Source organism: Phlebotomus argentipes, unplaced genomic scaffold (assembly GCF_947086385.1).
Source record: "Phlebotomus argentipes unplaced genomic scaffold, Phlebotomus argentipes genome assembly contig_15, whole genome shotgun sequence".
Lineage (NCBI taxonomy): Eukaryota > Metazoa > Arthropoda > Insecta > Diptera > Psychodidae > Phlebotomus > Phlebotomus argentipes.
This window is the reverse complement of record NW_026776181.1, coordinates 7,002,937-7,023,954: the sequence shown is the minus strand read 5'-3', so window position 1 is coordinate 7,023,954 and position 21,018 is coordinate 7,002,937. Positions and strand designations below refer to the sequence as shown.

Sequence of the window (21,018 nt, the reverse complement as noted above, 5' to 3'; positions counted from 1 at the left end):
ACCAAATGTTCCTCGCCATTTCCGATCGCTGCAACACCGGCTCGGCCGCCGGATGATGGACACGGCTTGTCGATACTGCGTGTGATTCTGATAAGGGATGTTGAGTGTGTTTGGTGTTATTTTTACGAGGCACACGATCCGCGATAAGGCGGCCAAAAGGCCCAACTGCCTAGCTGTCTCACCCAGCATTATCAGCACAGGCGAACAGATGTTTTGCTGGCGGAGTGTAGTTGCCCCGCCAGTTGATAGACACTCCGCGGTCACGTGCACTCCAACGCCCGGGTATTTTTAGGATCTCAGCTCCTCTCCCGCGTTATGCAACTGCCATGTCTCGCCGGATTTCCATCAAATCGCTGATTCTTGTTTTGTCTCCAGCAATCACTAGCTGATGGGGCCTGTCCCCACGTCAGGCAGCCCGTGATCAGTCAAATGCCAGAATTAGAACTTCCTGGGCAGAGCGTGTCTCCCTGGCGCATCTCTCCAGCCACCCAAGAGTGCTCAAAGCTTGGAAATTTCATCGTTTGAGAATGGGTTTTTCTTCTTTTTTTTTTTAATTAGGAATAGAACTTGTTTGATGCTTACATTGTTGTAGATAAAGGAGAGTTAAAACTGTTTGATCTGAAGCTAATTCAATGCAAATTCTTATAGGAATGTAGAATTGAAGATTATGTTATATTGAGACGAATTAATTGAATTATAATTCAACGGGTGAATCGAAAACTATGGAAAGTCAAAATCGTCTTTTTGGTTCTGCGAAATTTTCCAAAACCATAAAAACACCTTCTAATCGTTCATTAAAATGCTTTCTGTGTAGTATTAGTAAGATTTGGTTTAACTTAGATAGAGTTAATAGAAACTGATAATATTTAGTTTCTTAAGTGATTTTTAACAGTCTCAAAACACATTCCAAAAAATAAACTTTTCATACTCAACATGCCCTTTTTCCTCAGTTTTTAAATGCAAAAAAATTAAAAAGGTATGACAAATATTGTATTAATCTTGATAATTAATAAAAGTCTATGAATATTTAAGAAAAATTCCGAAAATTTTGAATAAATATTTTTACCAAAGAAGCTCTTTATGCCGATGTAAACGATTAATTGATTGAATGTACTAAAAATGTGATGGAACGAAACTTTGCCAAGACTTTCCTTTATTGTAAGAACCATTAAATTGCTGCTTTATTGTCATTACGATCAAGTTTCGCCATATCGTTTCAGGGAAGTGGTTTTAGTGTTAATTATATTACTAAGTTATTTTAAGGTCTGGCCAGAAGAGGGCAAAAAGTTACTAATGAAAATAAAAGTTTTTGCATCGCCAACATTTAAACATAACTGCATAGCTTCGTGCGTCAATGGGTCAGTTAATAAGGAGAAGTTTTTGCCCAATTTCTTCAATTGACGTACGACTGTCTCATTAATCTCTTCGCTTGCAAAAAAGTCCGTCGCGAAGCATTTGAAGATGAGATAAAAGTGGAATTGAAAATTATAGGATAATATCAAGATTTTATGGTCATTAAATGAAGAGACAAAACACTTTATCAGGCTCATATTGCGACTGAAAAAAATCATCTTCAAAAGGTGGCTGAATATATTTCACGGCGAGCACGCAGAGCCATTGAAGATCCGGTGAAGATCATCCAAAGAGAGTCCAAAAAGCTCCGCGGAGATTTTTCCCCGATCCCATAAATCAGGTGTTAATGTGGTTTTTATATCAAAGCCGATGAGAGAGAGAGGACAGAGGAGATGTTTATTTTCCACTACCATTGAGATTATGTTCTTTTTTGTCTTACCAGCTGGACCCACCATAAACGACAAATGACGCACATTCTTATATTGGCTCCATATAATTATAGGAGTGACATTCAATTTGCATCAAATGAGATATCATAGTGGCGAAATGAGAAGCAGAAGAGCCCACAATTTGGGCTAATTCTTTCTAAATTTGGACCGGGAGTAGGTAAAAGAATATTGGCTCATCACGAGAATCAACCATCAAGACGTCACCTGAGATGATGATGGCTCTTCGGGCTGTTGAGCAGAAGAAGTGCGCCATCAGATGTGCCGTAAAGCGCGATGTACGCATGGGAGTCGCAATTAATTAGTTATTTTTCGAGAGTGCCATTGTGGCTCAGAGTGCAGAAAGTGTCGGAAATAATTCTTCTGAAGTGACTCGCTTTTTTCTCCCAATTTTCAGCTGGTGCCTTTTTATTTATTTCGCTAAAAGCACATCATTTTTATGGACTCTCGCGTGTTATGTGTTTTGTCTACGGCCCGGGTGAGCAGCACGCCAAAGTGGTGAGAAAAAAGCAAACATTTGTTGAATTATTTCTCCCCTCATTTCATCATTGAAATGCGATCTTTAAATGAATGTTAAATTTCAACTTGATTGCGTCTCTGGGATTTTGATCTTTTTCCACTCCACCTCCTCGTCTATTTTTGGGTGTCTTTTCTTCTTGCTCACTCGCATCTTATCTCGAGAATGCTTCTGCTGTTTACAATTTCTAGCCGTGGATCTCGCTCTCCCACGATATGGATACATTTAGTCGCGATGGCGCGCAAGGAAGTCTCTCATCTGGGGCCATCGGAAAGTCATCAATGGCGGCACAAAATGTGTGTCTCTGCGACGGTTCTTCGTCTTCCATTGTGTAAATTAATCAATCAAACTTTCAAAATTGATATCTCAATAATCGTCTCTTTTTATCAAACACCTTCCCATTTATCAGCCTCCACCGAAGACACTCCCGAAGGAGTGAGCAATGCAAGACCACTGGACACATAGGCAAGAGAGATAATTAATAAATAAATACTACAAGATTTTTAATATTGATTTATGACCCATTTGGGAAGAGAAATTGAGATGCACACCACACACGGAAAAATGCTGACTCTTTTTCGGACAAAGCATATCAATTAATTAATGGTGGCCGTGAAGAATTATAAATTCTCTGATGGAGACACATAAAAAAGACAGGAGGATTTTTCAAGATTATTTCCACACACAGCCAATTTTGGACGAGATTTAATTGCTGTGCGAGAATGAGAATTGAGGAACGGGAGGAATTGCCAATCACATGAATTTTTAATCAGAAGCCGCGCGAATTTGGCAGAGATAAGATTTTTCAAAATATTTGCCGCGGATTTGCCACCAAAATTCGTCCGTTCATCTTCATGGGCGCAGACAGAGCATTATTTCTGCGAGATGGAAAATGAATTGTTGAATGGGAAAGCGTAGCGAGGAAAATTGAATCATGCTTCGTCGGAGAGTCAATTAACTCGTCGGCCAGGCGACGGGGCGGTGAAAAGCGAAGATCTAAATATGAATGAATTCACTTCCGCCTTCACTGGGCGTACAAGTGATTTTCAGGCGTCTAATTTTAGTGCGCTGCACGAGGATGCAATGAAGATCTTACATGTGCATCACCCTTTCCTTTTCCGCGCCTCCGATGCGCGGTTGACACAGAGAGGCTGAAAAGTGCGCGGGTATTTATGGAAATTCCTCTGTTTACTCCTCAGTTGGACGACCTGCGGGGTCCGGAGCGCAGCCTCATGTTCTTCGACAGATCATCATCCATCACCCTTCATTCATTGTCTTGCGGGCGACACGAGTGATCGCTCCTGCTTGCCTTTGTGGCCTTCCCAATGCACCAGTTCGAAGATGGCCATTAAAAATGTCAGCGAGGCCCTTTCCTCCTCCTCCCCGACCGGCCCGCGTGTCTCTGGGGCTTCTGGCGGACAATTGCCGGCTCGTATGATGGACAATTTATGGCCATCTGAATTCATTTCTGCCCAGAGTCACACACGCGGGACTCTTTCGCGGATCTCCACCGGGGAATTCGCGGCCGCAGAGATCACGAGCTGGGATTCACGGCGCTGGCGAAAAAAAAACCATCTTGCGACATTTAGCACTCCGGCGGCCGGCCGGGGGGCCGCCGACTGAGCGGGATCAGTGTCCGCGCCGGCGAGTGGGATGATGAAATCCATCGGAACATTTCCGCCCACCAACTCAGTGGAGGACTTTCTCCTCCAGACACAACAATTCCGCTGGATTTGCTCTCCATGTGACCCCGATAGAGCATCGGCACGCACTTCTGTTTTTGCCTCTTTATGCGCGCCGATGAGTGTGTGGGATGATAGAATTTGTCATCGTGAGTGCGCGCAAAGTGAACCGAAAAGGCTTGAATACAATTAAGCGACCAGATATGCAGAAAGTGCCAAAATCTGAGGTCAAGCAAATATCGGCAGCAGCCTGATCCCAAAATTAATGCAAAAATCATCACGAGAAGCAAATTAAGAGATGACAAAAAATCGCACATGCTTGCAATTAACAATTTAGTAGGTAGGAAAAATAAGGCTGGTTTTGTGCGAATAATTGCGGTAAAACATCTCATTTACACAAGTTGGCTTTGGAAATCAGTGAGTTTTTTAAAAGCATATTTAAGGGGTAAAAATTCGAATGTTACTCAGATGGCGCTACTTAATTCGAAGTAACTGTAGTTGAAATTAGTTTCACGCGTTTTATCAGCGATAATCAGAGAGTTGCCAGCCCCTCGGTGGGCATCGGTGGCTGAAGCTGGTCGGGACAGTGGCGCGAGAGGCAGTAGGACACAAATATCTCCGGCTCAGGGGCTGCGCCGTGTCGATCGTTCCGGGAGACAAGGACAGAGGGGATGGCAAAAATTGAAGCCATGGCGTCCTCAGGAATGATAGATGGATTTATTATACAAAACTTGATGGAATTTCGGGACATGAGTAATGCTTTTTTCCTTCTCCGCTGCGCCCGACATCATCTCACCCTCCCTGTCCGCGGCCTCCACTCGGGCGCACTCCGAATGATGCTGTTGGGACCTGCGGTGATTTTATGTCTGCGATTTGTATGCAATTCAGAAAACATAATTTAATACTGATTATTATATTATATATCGGTGAGTTGCGGAGTCTCTGGTTGGCTTTTTGTCGCTCGCCCGCGAGTCTCTCTGCCAGTCCATTACATTTTTATTATTTCTTCTGTCCGCCGATCCCTGAAATGCGCGCCACTTCATTCTGCGGATCCGACTTGGCCATCATCCCAAATGCATTCCGAGCACATTTTATAATATCTCTCGCAAAAATTGATTTTCATTAACAATCAAATGCGGGGCGAGGGACGCCAGGCCACAAATGGACATGCCCTCGCTCGTCTCATGTCGGAGGATTTGAAAAACAAACACGATAAGAGGACGGTGGCTTTGGAGAAAATTGCCCCTGACAAAAACATATGTAGACATTTATGTTTCTGCGATGTTCAACCGTGAATTACAATCTGCAGAATTATCTCGACAGCGTTCTGAGCTGGAGAGGAACCAAAAAGAGCACCTCGGCGATTAGATATTCCCATCATGGTCGCGTACTACCGATGGATTGATCTTGTAAGTCAGGCGGGAAGCGACATATCAAGCGAGTTATTGACAATTAATTGCCTGACGAGAAAATCCCTCTCAACTCGGGCTGCGAATGCAAATAGAGCAACTTCCGCTGCCGCAGTGAAAATCACACTCTCTCCCTGTCGACGCGCCTCTTCTGTATTGGCCGCGATGTTGTGCAACAAGAGATTACATTGTTGTCAAAAAAGGGAAGTGTGTGGGCACAAAAAGGGAGAACGCACCAACTGGCGGGGAACATCTGGCCAGAAATTCTTTCACCCCAGCAAAACATCGCAACAAACGAAAGCATTTTGCATGCGGCTCAGTCGCGCTGATTAAATTATCAATCAAATCCTTGTTGTTGTCAACTGGTCGGTGGTGTGGGTCGAGTGGCCCTTTCCGCAGGGCTGTTTGCCGAGTGTTGGCTTCTGCACCGACAACAGCACATTGGGCAGAGCGTCAGCTTCTTGCTCCGCAGCCGCTTTAATTGTCTCACACCCGAGAGTGATTTGTGGGCATTTGATGGTCATTGCTTTTCCAATATCCGTCATTCTCGCCTCCTATGAAAATATCCTGTCCATGTCACGAGAATGCTGCTGATTATTGGGAGAAGAAATTATTAGATATGGATTCTGGGCAATAAAACGAATCATGATATGGGATATTAAGTTGATGACACTATTTTTGTTTAGTCAAGAACGAATCGAACGATTTCCAGTTAAACAAGGAATGTTAAAAATGTGTTATATTTAGCGAGAAAAGCAAGGGTTGCTAAACTCTTACATGTTTGAAGTTTAACACATTTCTATATTTGATTGGAAATCACTCCAATTATTACACTCTGCTTATGAATTCTTTTAAATGAAAATTCATTAGTTTCATTTTGAAGTAGGGAATGAACTGTGTTTCAGTGTCGATTTTTAATGCCTCAATATATTTCTGTAATGAGCCAGAAATCGCTTAAATATCGAATTATTGAAGATTTCATTTTCAGCATTTTTACACACACGAAAAGAATTCCCTTGAATATTTAATTCACCTTCTTAATGCCATTCACGAGTTTATCGGTGAAAGACAGCTACTTATTTTCGGCTTCTCGGCATCTTCTGAGAAACGTCTGATAAAGCTCTCATTTTCTTCGGCTTTTGGTCAGTTTTGTCAACGAACCACCTTCAACAGCATATCCGGCCCCTCATCTTCCCCAATTAACCAGTATCTCGCGACAAGGTGATAAAATCAGAGACTTAGTGGTGATCAGCGATGCGAGAAGTGCAGTGTGAAATTTTGAATATTGAGGTGAGAGATTGAGAGGTCTGCGGATTGTCATGCGGAGTGCAGCATCATTTGATATCTCTTTAATGAGTCGGCGGTGTCTTAAGCGCTGAGGCTCGTGGAATGGGCGAAGAAGTGAGGAGCCAGCAAAATGACAAGAATGCTGCCTGCGCCGATGGGTCATTTTGCGGGCAAAAATTGCGCCCGCGATAGAAATCACCATCGCGATCGAGCGAGATTATCAATATTTCGGGTGCACTTGGCCATGGTCGGAATGCCTCAGATGCATTTTGATGCTCGCCAGTCACTGAGATGGAGATTGGTATCCGCGCCCGAAACGTGCTCCGAATACAAATGATGGGTAATTTATTGGACAGAAAATTGTTTTGTACTTGGAAGGCGCACCAGAGCTGGGCTGATTGTCTTTCGCGCGGTCCATCGAGGAACACTTTGTGGCAATATATTTGCGATCGCGGCGCGAGAGAACGCCCGACGATTGGGGCTCCGGGGCGGGAGCAAACGGGGGGCGGATGGCCGGTAATGGGACATTGTCGCGAGAGATCGATTGACACACAAGCGATCACCGACAACAATTTATTGTAATCAGGCCCGCGCGCAATGGTGAATTTATGCCATTGGCAAAGAAATGCCATCCGCGACTAATTTATCGATCTAGACCCTAATGATCCGCGAATGGCTTAATTAGGATCGCATCCAATCTCTTGTCGCGCCACTTTTTCCGCCTCACAATGCCCATTGCCGGCCATCGGGACACGCACAGAGAAATTCCCTCAAATTGCACCATTTGCACTCAATTGCATTTCCTCAATCTCTCCCCGCATTCACCCATTGTCTGTTCGTCAATTTTTCACGCGAAATTCCACCTTTTTACCAGACGCGCGATGGCCAAAAATGGACGTGGAATTTTGGGCTGGATTTGACGGGGATCTGCGTGTCCTTCCAGGGCGACGAAATGGGCATTCTTTCAGGTGCACTTGCTGAATCACATGCAATGTATCCAACGCAGACTAGAGAAATACAACCGACATTCGTGAGTTCATTTAATGAGAAAACGAATAAGCAGTGCAAGAATTCCAAATTGCTGTGCGCAAAATTTGTTTGTCGATAGATTTCCCCGAAAGAGGCCCTCAAAGGTGCATCTCAAACTGACGATCCTGATGGCAGCCCAGCGAACTCCTTGAGGCCACGTTAGCAACTCAATCTACATTTTTTGGCGTCATCATCGTGCGGCAGATTTCACATGTTTTGCACAAGAATGCCAGGCCATAGTTGAAGAAAATCAGCCCCTGAGAAATTTATACAGATAAAAATGTGAGCAGGTGTACACGACACTTCGTGGATCTCCTTCATCTGACTCCCAAAAAATGCCCAAATGGTCGTTCGATTATCTTCTTGCCTCTCCTCTTCTGTGGGTCGATTTCGGGGCGCTTTTTTGCTCTCTTCGCCCAAGATCCACAGTGCCTTGGCGAGGAGGCAAAAAGGAGACAGAGATAGATAGAGAGGAGGCTGAAAAAATTGTTGTGGTGACTGAGTGAAAAAAAGACACCTTCGAGATTTATCAATAAATGCGCCCGTGAGATGAAGAGAAGCATAGTGGAAGTGGACAAAAAGCGCTTCTCTGCCTTTTCGTGTGAGATTTTAGAGAAATTAATTGGGCAACCGATTCGCCCCAGAGGCTGAGCCTGTGTGAGAATCTGACAGGAATTTTGAGCGCGATGTAAGATGGTTTTGTCATCCACAACAAAACGGCCAATTCTTCTCCGACCACCTGGCGCTATACAAATTCCTCCTGGCCAAGCAATAGAGGCGAGAACTGAGAAATAAAACGATACTTTTACTCTTTCTCCTCACACTCGTGGCCGCGAGACTTTTTTGCTTCATGACTCAGATTTGGACCGCCTCGGCAATTCGGCAGTAATATTCTATTAAAGAGGTATTCATTATTTATCGATTTCATCCCCCCTCTGCGCTCGCACCGGGAACAATTCGGCTGGGAATTGAAACTTGTTCACATGATCGTCCAAGTGAACATTCTTCAGCCCAACGGACGCTTTTTGTCCATCCGCACACCTTTCTGGCCCTCCTCACAAATTTTTGGTCTATCGCCACCTGCAAGAGTTGGGATGCATTCGCGCAATCCCACGGGGGTAATCTGCCTATTCCGGCTCCTCATCCTCCCTTCGGGCCACCTTGAGTTGCCCGGGAAAGATGTTGCCCAAGAACGCACCTGTTGAGTGTCTTTCAATAGAGCCAGAGTCAAAGAAGTGGCAACTGAAGTTTTTCACATTCACTCACGAGGTGCGACGCAACCTTTTCATCAATTAAATTAGACTCTCGCAGCTGAAGCTGCAATTTCACGATGAGATCGGATTAATCGAATTAGAATTGTGATTCGTAAGTGATATCTTTTCAGTTTGACCACTCGAGGAGAAAATGTGGAATTTCCTCACGTGTGAGAAGAAGGGAACTCACGAAAGCAGTGCTTTTATGTGTTTAAATTAGTTTTAATTCATTTATAGTGGCTTCGGTACTTTTTATTAAAAACTCTGTTCAGCAAGGATTAAAAACAACATTATCATGAAATCATGTTTGCAGTGTTGAAAAAATTTTTGCAAAAAAGTGAAAGGGAATTGTATGAAAATCAGGCAAAATAATGTTGTTCCTTGGTTAACATGCGTTTTTTTTCTTCAATATCATCTCGCGATAATGATCTCATATCAGGCGCATTTCAGAAGAAAGCTGGTTTTTTTCATCGAAAAAATATTAACATAAACGTGTCATCACTTTGCAAAGATTCCATCTCAGATTGATGAGCGTAATATATTTTTCGTGTGAATTAATTGCCAACGGACTAATTTCCTCACGAGGTGCAGCTTAATCTAAAATGCCAAAAGGTGGTCGGCGTCGTCTCGAGAAAGGCGCGCAACTGAAGAGACTCCCTTGGCTCGCATGTCTAATAAGATGTTTTGGTCGAAAGGTGAAAATTTCCAGGTAAAACACGGACTTGTCGATCGCATCGGCCACTCTCTCCGCGTCCACCTGCCCCGGATATCGAGACAGCTCACGAATGGCTGTGCAATCGCCGGGATCTATTGCAGATGTCGGCGAGAGGATGTTGAGACATTGTGCAAGAATTTGCGCCCCATTCTGACACACTTTCCCGAGGGGGCGACGAAAAAAGCGCCAATGAGATATTACGCCAAATCGCCTCTGTGCCACAGTTTCGCACATTCTGGAAGGCATAACAATAAAATTATATGGCGTGTGACACAGAGTCTCGAAATTTCGCAAGTGCAACTGGCTGAAGGATTCGCCAGTCGTACTAATTGAATTTTTGCTAATTTCTCTGACATTCCTCACGTGGCTTCGCACACAGGCCCGCAAATTTACGAGGCGGCTGCCAAGAAGAAGTCTGCTGTGCCACTTCACGGGTGGACGCGACTGTGGGTGGGAGTTCATTCTGGCGGTGGTGCGTTCGCCAGAATGCCCACTGAGCAGCAAGACAAGAGCTGTGAACCACTTGAGATCAATTTATATCAATTTGACCACCAAATTGTTGCTTCTGGCTCGCGTGTGTTGTGTTTCTCACATCTTGCCTGATGAAAATAGTTCTTGGCGCGACACATTGAGGTGACCAGCTGCGAATCGTGACTCCTCAATGAGTTGAGAGCGTTCCGGATGCCGCACCATGAAAAACATGAGCAGCGATGCCGTCGCGACGCATGAAATGCTTTGGCATGCTGAGCGATGCTCAGCGCGAGCATCAAAAGGGCCAAATCACTCTCTCCTCTGTGTCTTCTCTATGAAGAGTGGCCTTTTTGTGTTAGTTTCGTCACCAGCGAAAGAGTTGCCAATTGCCGTGTATATAGTTGAGAGATTCGCCCTTATGACTGCGTGAACACTCCGATATTGTAGAGATTCATAAAGAATTGTGACAATAATTCACATTTCGGTACTAATGAATGAGACATGATACAAAGTATTGCGTGAGAGTTAAATATTTCATAACACAAATTCAATGCTTGATTGGGATAACGGGAGGACTCTTCGAAATCACACCCACTCGAAAGTCCCGCCCATTAGTTAAAACAACAACTTATGAAAAATTCCTCAATCTATCGGCGACAATTTCCCTGGCTCACAAATCAGCAACTCTGATTTGTCACTCTCAAGACGCAAATATAGAAATTTCTAAGATTGGATTCATCCAGCGGAGGCTCCTTCTCAATGATGTCTTTTCCTGCTTCTCCCAACCATCAACACCGTCTCACGCGCCTCAACGGTGACTGAAGAAATTCCTCATTTTGAAGATTCTCAAGTGACTTCGCGAGGAGATTAAAATAATAAACAATCTCTCAAATTCAGCACACAATATTTCGCTCTCAAAACATGCATCGCAATCCCCCCAAGTGTTCGCTTTCCTAACCGACAACCGCTCCTTGCGCGCCTATCCGCCACACAACTCCCAATCCTCAATTGCAACGCGCCCCGTGTGTTAGAATGGGGCGCCGAAGGCAAGGGAGGGAGAAAGAATGTGCTCTCAACAATGTGCCGGGAAATTTGAGCGATGATTCTAATTAGTGGCGCCAATTTGTCAAGCTCTTCCATTTCTTCTCTCTTTGCGCTGAATTTTCCCTACTTCAAGTATACGAGGCACTTTTGCATGAGATGTTATTTCTATAATTCATAACTTCCTCGTCTCATTTTCGCGAATACATCATGCCAGAGTAAATAAACTCTAAAACGCCGTCATAATCGTCTCTGTTTGTGCCTCGAAATTCACTCCACGCGTTCACTTTCATTCCGCCAAAATATATACAAGCAAAATTCTTTTACAATCATTTATTGTCGAAAATTAAGGTGTACAGATTTTTCTTTTAAACTCTTGATAGATACTTTTTCTCTTACATGTTCTCTGCTATAGAGGTTTATACTCTCATTTCCTTCCACAGAAAAAAAACGTCCTAAACATTACTTTTCTCTGCGCCTTTGTAACATTTCTCAGCGATGGTAGAAACGTGCTATTAGAGGATTGGGTCCAATTTATCTCATGCCATGATATTTTTCCGCTTCAACTCCAATCCTGATGGCTCTATATGCTCTCACTATAACTCTGTATTTAGTCTCCTAAAAAATGTTTTTCTTTCTCCTCACACAACACAAAAAAAAAATCACTAAATCAAGTACATAATTTTGGTGGTATTTCTTCTTCTTCTATACTTTCAGAGAATATTACTCAATGTAAACAATCATTTGTAGCCACCATAAGAATGAAGTGAGGCTCACAGTGATTACTTTTTTTTTCTCATCGTCACATATCGTCACTAAATAGAGACATTATATAAATAAGTGTTTTGCCATATTACTTACAATCAACTCTCTGACTCTATACAATTAAGTTAAATGTTTGCATTCGGAAATTTCGTACGGGGGAGACAATTGAGAATGCGAAGAACGGCAACAGAGGAAATTAAAAGGTAAGATAAATTACTCACATTTGAAATTTATGCTTTTGATGTTTTTTTTTTAGACTGTCTCGCACTGAAGACACGCGCGAAGATTACTGTTTGGCCAATTGCTTCATGCGATTCAGAGCACTGCCAGCCTTAAACCATCCAATTTGTTGCTCATTGAGTGTGTGATTGAGCTTTATGCGATCCACCTTGCCATCAGTATGCTTAATTTCACAATCAATTGGCTGTCCCGGTGCGATATCCTTAAGGCCGAGCAGAGAGATTTTCGATGTTGGCTGAATCTGCAAGAACACAGAGAAAATCTCGTCAAAGGCATTCTTTTTCTACACCCAAATATTATCCAAAGTCACAGAACATTAGGCTTTTGGGCTAAAGAGTACGACAAATATACGTTCAAAGAGGTTATTGATTGTGTCGAAGTACAGAAGAGTTGTAGAAAATATTGGGAACAACTCCTGATAAAGCACTCTATTCACTTTATCACACAGTTATGATTGGAATACTCTCTAAAAATGATGGAAATTTACACAAATAATCGCATTCACCAGTAAAAAATTTTATCACATTCAATGTGTACCCAAAATATTCGATAAATTCACTACATCATGAGATTTTCTTTTTTGCCAATTTTCCGTTGACTCATGCCGCTAAAGAATACGTCTGTGTCCTAAGTGGATGTGCAAATACGAGATAAAAGAGCACTGTATCTATTGATATTGCGTCGCAATTACCTTATCGTAGTCAGCAGGATCGGCGAAGGTGAGTGGCAACAGGCCCTGCTTCTTCAAGTTCGTCTCGTGGATTCTGGCAAAGGACTTGACAATGATTGCACGTCCGCCCAAGTGACGAGGTTCCAACGCGGCGTGCTCGCGCGACGATCCCTCGCCGTAGTTCTCATCACCCACAGCCACCCATCTGACACCCTTGGACTTGTAGTGGCGCGCCACATCGGGCACACCGCCCCATTCGCCTGTCATCTGGTTCTTGATCTTGTTCATCTCGCCGTTCTCCGAGTTCACAGCGCCAATGAACATGTTGTTAGAGATATTGTCCAAATGACCGCGATACTTGAGCCACGGACCAGCGGCTGAGATGTGATCAGTGGTGCACTTTCCCTTCACCTTGATCAGCACCGTCATCTCCTGCAGATCCTTGCCATCCCACACATCGAAGGGCTCCAGCAATTGGAGGCGATTGCTCTTGGGATCCACGTCCACTTTCACACTTCCACCATCGGACGGAGGAGCATCGTATGTGTCCTGACCCGGATCGAAGCCCTTGTTGGGCAATTCATCACCAAATGGCGCTTTCAGCTTGAACTCCTTCCCATCGCCACCCTTCAGTGAGTCCGTGAGCGGATTGAAGTCCAATCGACCGGCAATTGAGAGCGCAGTGACCATTTCGGGGCTGAAACGACAAACCACACACGATTAATTGCCAGCAAAGGTAGTGATTTTCTCCATTCTCATCACCCTCGCGCATCCAACATTTAACGAGTCAAATGAAGGAGACATTCAGTCATAAGGCGCACCATTTAATTAGTCATTTACTATTCATTAGCACTCTCACATACTGTTTGATTGTGGCTCTCTCACAACTATTGTGGCTGTTCTGATGCCAACAAATGTGGCTGTTTAAACATCAATTGAAATTTTAATGTAAATAGTTTGTTGTAATTAAATTATCATGAGGTGATCGGTGAATAGTTCACCAAATTACTATATCAATATTTTATGAAGTAATTATGCGTGAAAATGCGGAGTTAATTACTGTAAAACGGTATTTAGGGGATGAGAAAGGAGAAATGCCAACAAAATCATCTCACCTGGTAACGAAACAGTGAGTGGCAGGATTGGCGTCATTTCGACCCGTGAAATTACGATTGTAGGACGTCACGATGGTGTTCTTCTCACCCTTCTTCACATCCTTCCTGTCCCACTGTCCAATGCACGGTCCACAAGCATTGGCCAGCACAGTGCCTCCAAACTGTCTGAAGGTCTCAGCGATGCCGTCACGCTCAATTGTGGCGCGAATCTGCTCAGATCCAGGCGTCACGTTGAAGGGAATCTTTGACTTGATGCCGTGCGACAGAGCATCCTTGGCGATGGCAGCACATCTGCCCATGTCTTCGTATGAGGAATTCGTGCATGAGCCAATGAGACCCACTTTGATATCGAGAGGATAGCCGCCCTTCTTGGAGTTGTCGCCCAGCTTGCTGATAGGATGGGCAAGATCGGGCGTGAAGGGTCCATTCACATGGGGTTCGAGTTTGTCCAGGTTAATCTCGATCACATCATCGTACTTGCAATCCTTGTCGGGTGACAGGAGTTTTCCCTGGAACTTGGTGGCCTCAGTAGCGATGCCAGCACGACCGGTGGACTTCAGGTAGTCAGCCATGCGGTTGTTGAAGGGGAAAATTGACGTGGTGGCACCAATCTCGGCGCCCATGTTGCAGATTGTGGCCATTCCCGTGCAGGAAATTGAGTCAACACCCTTTCCATGGTACTCAATGATGGCTCCAGTGCCGCCCTTCACGGTCAGGATGTCCGCCACTTTGAGAATGACGTCCTTGGGTGAGGTCCAGCCACTGATCTTGCCCGTGAGATGCACTCCGATCACATTGGGGCACTTCAGCTCCCAAGGAATGTCCGCCATCACGTCAACAGCATCAGCTCCGCCGACGCCAATGCAGAGACCACCCAAGCCACCGCCATTGGGCGTGTGAGAGTCCGTGCCGATCATCAGCAGTCCGGGAAAGGCGTAATTCTCCAGGATGATCTGATGGATGATTCCGGAGCCGGGCTTCCAGAAGCCCACGCCATACTTGGCTCCGGCCGTCGACAGGAACTTGTACACCTCGGCATTGATATCCTTGGCGCGCTTCAAGTCCTGCTCGCCACCAATTTGCGCCTCGATTAAGTGATCACAGTGGATGGTCGATGGCACGGCCACGCGCTTCAGTCCGGACGAGATGAACTGCAGCATGGCCATCTGGGCGGTGGCGTCCTGCATGGCAACGCGATCGGGTCTCAGACGCAAGTACGAGACTCCGCGCTGGATGTCCTGGTTCTGAGGATCGTCCAAGTGGGAATAGAGGACTTTCTCGGCCAGCGTCAGCGGGCGATTCAGGCGCTTCTTCACCACTTCAATGCGCGACGCCAGCTTCTCGTAGGGAAGATACACGGAGCTGTCGAACTTGGAGAGGGCGACTTTGGAGGCAGTCGCGCAGGAAGCGTGGAAGAGTCGCTGCTGCAGATTCATGGCATGAGCGGCCGCGGCAGCGCGCTTCGCCTGGAAATCACAAAAAGAACAATGCGCAATTAAATTTTTGCTTCATAGTTTTCTCGTTTTTAGACTCACAAGTAATTTATGCTAGCAGAAGAAATGAAATGCGCGAAAAATTCCAATAAAAATTTAATAATGAAGATTAATTGTTTATTGTGTTGGGAATTGATTACGAGTGAGAAGGTAATCAATGGAGATTTATTTATTTTATTATCTGCACTTCATTTGCATCATCGTTGAGAGTGATTGAAAACAGTAGTTTCATGTCAAACATAAGATAAGACAATTCATTAGGAATTTGCGATGCAAATCTGCACTGTTTTTATTTAATACATGCCTTTTAGAATAGAAAACAACCATCAACTGATAAGAGAGACATGATTAGATGCATATGATTCACATTTAATGGTAGAAATTTATACGAGACATAATGATTTTACATAATAATTGAATATAAAATAGAAACAGTTCTTGTGATTAGAAATTGAACACTTTAAGGACTTTGAGAGATTGTGAGTAATAGCTAACGTAGCTCATATGAAAACTGCCCCGCCTTACTCTATAATCAGTTCATCGCACATTCTTCACAGCTTTGCTTTGATTAGCTGATAGTAATACTTCAATGAGCTCGTACACATATGTAATGTTTACACAGTTTCGAGTAGATTTCATTGCATCAACACTGAAGTGACCAGCTTAAAATGACATCGTAATAATTATTATTATCAAGTAAATTTAGGAAAGAAGGTCAAAATGAGTTCATGTACGTATTTGTGTCTAAAATGACAATTTTTATTGAATTTGATAAAAATATTGGCCATGCAAAATATTCCACTCTTCGTTCGTTATTCAAAATATGTATATGTTTTCTTTAGTACTCCATTCTAAAATCGTCTCAAGATCACGCCAGTTGCCGATAAGCTCAGTATGGATAAAGACATCACGTCGTGAAAAATTTATTCAACCACTTGAGCAAATATTTGGCTGTTTCTCCATTGATGACGCGACATGGCTATTATCGACAGCTCAGTGTAGACAATGTACGAAAGCTCACACAAGGTCTGAATTTGCATAAACTGCCAATTAATCATGTTTCTAATTAATTCTCTGCTGTTGCGTTAAATTTTTGCCCATCTTGGAATCCAGGGAGGGATTTTTTCGTTCTCCAGTCTGGACAATCTGGAGATTTTGGTTGAAAAATTCCACTCGGGCAAATCGCAATCTGTCGTCACGTGAGGCCGTCTGGGGAGTTTCTGGTGAATGAAAGGCGCGCGGTGCAAAAAGCAAATTGGTGCCGCAGTGTCAGCAGTTCTGCGATAACCGACGACCCCATTCGAAAGTCCGGCTCCCGGAAAAATCCTCCGGCGGAGAGATCAAAACACGGGCGATTGTTTTGCTCGTTGGGGGCACTCTTGTGGCCTCGGCGGAGCGCTCGCGTGGGACGGACACGTCAAAATGACCAGAAATAGATCACTTTTATTTATAATCTCGGCCTCGGCGTCATCATGCAGCCGAAGAAAGGTGAAAGACGGGCAGAAGAGCGGTTAGATAACGAAGGGACTCCCTGACTCTTGGAGGTTATATCACACCTCTGCGCATCCAGGCAATCGCGCGGGAGCAATTACAGCTGCTCATCATCCATTGGACACCTCTTATCAGATTCTCATGACTTTTATCGCAATGCGACGGGTTGTTCAGTGGTAAATTGCGCCTCAAAATCCGCAAAGGAGGTCGTCAAATGTCACTTCGGATTTCAGGGATTTTCACTGGGAAATGCGGCGAAAACTCACCTGCCGGGTGATTATCCTCGTCGAGTAGGACATGGTGAAGAGTTTTGCGGGTGCAAAATACTGAGATTGTCGATATTTCACTGGGACTTTCCACGGATTCACAGATCTTCAGCCTTCTCAGCTGGAAGATTCAACTGTTCTGCTGTTTTTACGTAACTGCGCTGCTCTTAAAATACAGTCGCCGACGTAGTAAAATCTGCGTCATGTACCAAGGCGTAATTAATAAGTTTACTGCAAAGTAGCGAGAATTTTGTCAATCTTCACGCAAGTTGAAATCATTTACATTCTCTTAAGTTGTCTCTAAAAACCTCTGAAATTCACAAACAAACACGCAAAATCACACATTACACTCTCCGAAACGTGTAATTTAATAGCGGAGTCTTTAAACATTCCTTACACGTCATTCTTCAGAGAAGACGTTTAAATTTCCCGGCGAGAAGACCATCAAATGCCACTGTTTTGAAACCAATGATTTTTATTGATGGCGCATTGTTGGGCAGAAAATTGATAAAATCCAATAATTCTAGACTCCTTAGGCAGTCCACTTTAAACACCTGGTGTCCTGGTGTGTCCCTAAACACCGCACACAACAGTATCTCGTGCCACAAGAGGTGCAAGTGTAATTTGAAGGAAATCCGCAAACGGCACAAAAGTGTCGGTCCGGGAATCTCGATGGAGGCGCCTGAGCGCTGCCGTAGTTTGGAGGATCCGGCCTCAGAGTCTTGTCTTCCTCCAGCAGCTGGGCGAATGATTTCCGGTACTTCGCCTTGAAATATTCCGCGTTTTTCGGCTTCTTTCCCTTCTTGTTCTTCGATGTGTCGAGATTATCTTGGAACTTAGGCACTTTCTTGGACATCACGAGATCTGCGTGCGGGTCATCGTGGAAGTTGTCTTGCTCAAGAGCCTCCAGAGCCTTCCGAGCGCGTCTCTTCCTCGACGCCTCATCGAGCACACGCTTCTTGTCCGCTTCCTTTATCCTTCCTGACTCGCGACTCGTCATTTCTGGGCAATTAATTGGTCTTGTCGTGTAAAGGGAAGCTCATCTGATCCATCAAATCGTCCACTTTGGCTTGCAGGATTTCCACAATGTCCGTGGAGATGAAGAGGTGCTTCTCGTCGAGATCTTGAATGATGAACTTGCGTCCCAGAGCCAAAGTATCGTCGAGATGCAGGAGGAATTGTTTCATAGCCGGATCGCTGAAATTACAATTGATGGGTTTCCCAGAGTATTTCAGAAATCATGCTCAATAAAGCCATTTCCATTAGTTTTTCAGCTTCGCACGACTCACCATTCAACAAGAACTCCTTTCATAACATTCACCATTGTTTAGAGTAGCATTTGTCCCGTATTTTCGGCACAATTTCACCTTTTTGCGAAAACTTTCTTGAAAACACGACTGACGCGATTGACAAATGGAAGTGTTGTTACAAGAGTCCGCGTCCAGGGGCGCTACAATCTTTGGAGACTTCCAATGCTCTTCCAATGCAGTTTTGGCGCCTTTGTTGAAATTGTGCCGTTCTTTCCAGATTATCAAAATGCAGTTATATTTGGATAATTGAATATATTTATTTGCCATCTGGCTATCTGAGGGTTCATCCATCTACAAAATCATCAAACATTGGCCATAACGCATCCAAATAACCAGTAATTCTCATTAGAATTTCCAAAACTCAACACTCTGGTCAACTTCTTCGTCTAGCGCGATAGAATATTGTGGGAAAGGTTCAGTAGAAATCTAACCATAACTTACATCGTGCCTTCTAATGGTAACTGCAGTGCCATGTGCTAATTCCGTAGTTATAAATGTCTTGCTTGCTTTTGCCATTGAGCCATAAGAAGTTTCTCCAGATTCCTTCGCATTTTGTTCCATTCCAGTCCAGTCTCCTTTGATTCCCAATCCTTCAATCCATCCAGGTTGTCGCCGAGCGACAGATTCCTTTATGAGGGCACCTCAGACAGCAATCGCTTTCTGAATTGCTCCTCGCCAAAGGCTATTTGGCGGGAATTTGCTTCTTGGTCGCCACAGGCGGCAGAGCGGGCAGAGGTGTGGCCCGGCGCATCGATAGCATCTTCTTCTGGCGCGATATATCCTTCCGGATGTCCGTGAGCTTCTTCTCCATCTCCTTCTTGCGCACCACCTCGTGCTCAAGGCGCTCACTCAGCACGAAAGTCCTCTTCCTGAGATCCACAATATGCTTCACGAGACGCTCGGAAGTGTTGCGCAAGTTCGCCTGAAAGTGTCCACACAGATGAACAGATAAATGGGGTGTTCCACTTTGCAAAGTCTATTCTAGGACACTCTGCAGTCAATTATCAGAGGGGTGAATCGCAGAGCGGAGTTAATTGCCTGCTCGTGGCTCCACTAACATTCTTTTTATGTCTATTTTATGTATTTCCAAAGTGTCTTTTCCATTTCTACAAAGGTGACATGATAAGTCATCTTTGGCCGTGACTCGCGGAATTTTAGCTAGATTATGAGGATAATCGGAAATATTTCACTCCCAATCGATAAAGCAATATTTTATTATTGTGGAAACTTGAATGCTGCTAAGCCCGCTAAGAATAAAATATATGTGAATGCCAATGGTTACGAAGGCCAGAATTGATTCATTGGCAAATTAAGAAATATAATACGAGAATATTCTGAAAAGGCTTATTAATCACAGTCATATTGTTAGGCTCTTTCCATTATTGTTCGTCAATACATCAAATAAAGGGCTTTGATTGCGTGAAAATTGATTCTTCACGTCAGCTTATACGAAAAGGAAAGTCTAGAGAAAATTGGAATCCTCGCGATTCGTGAAAGTTCTGCCAACTTCGCAGCTAGAAATTATTCTGCTGTCAAACATAGAAAGTTAGTGGTGGTCCCTCGAGCCGAAATATCTTAGAGTTAAAGGGTTTGGCATTCTTACCATCTGCGACGGACGCACTGGGAGATGAATATGAGCGTGAATAGTTGCATTGGTTGTAGCCGAGGACTGACAACTTGTTGCAGCCGTTGTTGTCGTGGCCGTGGTCGCCGCAGTCGCCGGCGGCAGCTTCTCCTTCCCGTGATGGTGCCTGTGGATGTTGTCGCGCGGCTTCCCATGACAGGGAGGCTTGTGGTGCTTGGCGCATCCCTCCAGGTGCCACTGGATGTGCTCGATCTGGTGCATGAGCCGAGCATGCTCCTTGCACAGGTGCGCCCCCTTGTGCTCCAGCTCACTCAGCAACTCCTTGCGTGTCTTGTCGTACTAAAAGTGCCATTCAACCATTTGTTATTCGTGGATTATCTCGCTAGGGGTGGGCTGTTTATTTATGGATTTTCCATAGGCCTCTCTCTGTCTGTCTTTGTCTGCAGAGTGGGCTCTTTCGCCCACGATGATTGATTGACTTATAACATGATTGTGTGTGCTCTCACCTCTTCCTGCCTCTCCCGCTCCTCCTTCTGCATCTTTGCGAATTTCAGCGACATTGACTTGTAGTTCGCCTCGTGATCGTGTCTCTCCTTCAATATGGCGTTTATCTCCTCCAGCAGATGGATTTCTGGACACGAAGACAGAAGAAGAGATCAATGTCAGCAATAAAAGGATTGATTAGAATGCCTTACTGTCTTCGTTCGCTGAGATGTGATCCTTGATGTCTTGAAAGCCGCGGGGCGAGAGCATATTCCTTTCTTTCCTCTGGAGCTGGAGAACTTTCTGCAGGGGCGACACACAACTCGACGGGTCGAGGGAAAATTTTGCACTGAACTCAAAGTTTCCAGTGACAACGGCCAAACGAGAAAATCCATCG

The 21,018-nt window shown here is 44.4% G+C and overlaps 4 protein-coding genes across 4 annotated transcripts; all 4 read right to left on the bottom strand.

Moving 5' to 3' along the window:
- Window positions 1-11,521: 11,521 nt before the first annotated feature.
- LOC132261966 (probable aconitate hydratase, mitochondrial) lies at window positions 11,522-17,388 on the bottom strand. Its single transcript, XM_059761044.1, has 4 exons — window positions 17,244-17,388; window positions 13,994-15,459; window positions 12,900-13,575; window positions 11,522-12,449 (listed from the first exon to the last, which is right to left on the bottom strand). Exons 1-4 carry the CDS (start codon window positions 17,274-17,276, stop codon window positions 12,255-12,257), a joined length of 2,370 nt encoding a protein of 789 aa, XP_059617027.1. The 5' UTR covers window positions 17,277-17,388; the 3' UTR covers window positions 11,522-12,254.
- A 324-nt stretch (window positions 17,389-17,712) lies between these two features.
- On the bottom strand, window positions 17,713-18,243 carry LOC132262017 (zinc finger HIT domain-containing protein 1). Its single transcript, XM_059761127.1, has one exon. The coding sequence runs from the start codon at window positions 18,241-18,243 to the stop codon at window positions 17,776-17,778; it is 468 nt and encodes a 155-aa protein (XP_059617110.1). The 3' UTR covers window positions 17,713-17,775.
- A 10-nt stretch (window positions 18,244-18,253) lies between these two features.
- On the bottom strand, window positions 18,254-18,654 carry LOC132262018 (general transcription factor IIH subunit 5). The gene is made up of 2 exons (XM_059761128.1): window positions 18,533-18,654; window positions 18,254-18,440 (listed from the first exon to the last, which is right to left on the bottom strand). Exons 1-2 carry the CDS (start codon window positions 18,565-18,567, stop codon window positions 18,254-18,256), a joined length of 222 nt encoding a protein of 73 aa, XP_059617111.1. The 5' UTR covers window positions 18,568-18,654.
- A 144-nt stretch (window positions 18,655-18,798) lies between these two features.
- On the bottom strand, window positions 18,799-20,966 carry LOC132262085 (uncharacterized). The gene is made up of 4 exons (XM_059761223.1): window positions 20,834-20,966; window positions 20,645-20,769; window positions 20,157-20,477; window positions 18,799-19,475 (listed from the first exon to the last, which is right to left on the bottom strand). The coding sequence occupies exons 1-4, from the start codon at window positions 20,889-20,891 to the stop codon at window positions 19,236-19,238; spliced, it is 744 nt and encodes a 247-aa protein (XP_059617206.1). The 5' UTR covers window positions 20,892-20,966; the 3' UTR covers window positions 18,799-19,235.
- Between the last annotated feature and the right edge of the window lie 52 nt (window positions 20,967-21,018).

Coding starts and splice junctions, on each gene's coding strand:
- LOC132262018 (XM_059761128.1), bottom strand. CDS start 18,567: ATGGTGAATGTTATGAAAGGAGTTCTTGTTGAATG. Junction 18,441..18,532: donor AAAGGAGTTCTTGTTGAATG/GTGAGTCGTGCG, acceptor TTGTAATTTCAG/CGATCCGGCTATGAAACAAT.
- LOC132262017 (XM_059761127.1), bottom strand. CDS start 18,243: ATGACGAGTCGCGAGTCAGGAAGGATAAAGGAAGCGGACAAGAAGCGT.
- LOC132261966 (XM_059761044.1), bottom strand. CDS start 17,276: ATGTCCTACTCGACGAGGATAATCACCCGGCAG. Junction 15,460..17,243: donor CGAGGATAATCACCCGGCAG/GTGAGTTTTCGC, acceptor TGTGATTTCCAG/GCGAAGCGCGCTGCCGCGGC. Junction 12,450..12,899: donor ATCCTGCTGACTACGATAAG/GTAATTGCGACG, acceptor GTGTTCTTGCAG/ATTCAGCCAACATCGAAAAT.
- LOC132262085 (XM_059761223.1), bottom strand. CDS start 20,891: ATGCTCTCGCCCCGCGGCTTTCAAGACATCAAGGATCACATCTCAGCG. Junction 20,770..20,833: donor CATCTCAGCGAACGAAGACA/GTAAGGCATTCT, acceptor CTTCGTGTCCAG/AAATCCATCTGCTGGAGGAG. Junction 20,478..20,644: donor AGCGGGAGAGGCAGGAAGAG/GTGAGAGCACAC, acceptor TGGCACTTTTAG/TACGACAAGACACGCAAGGA.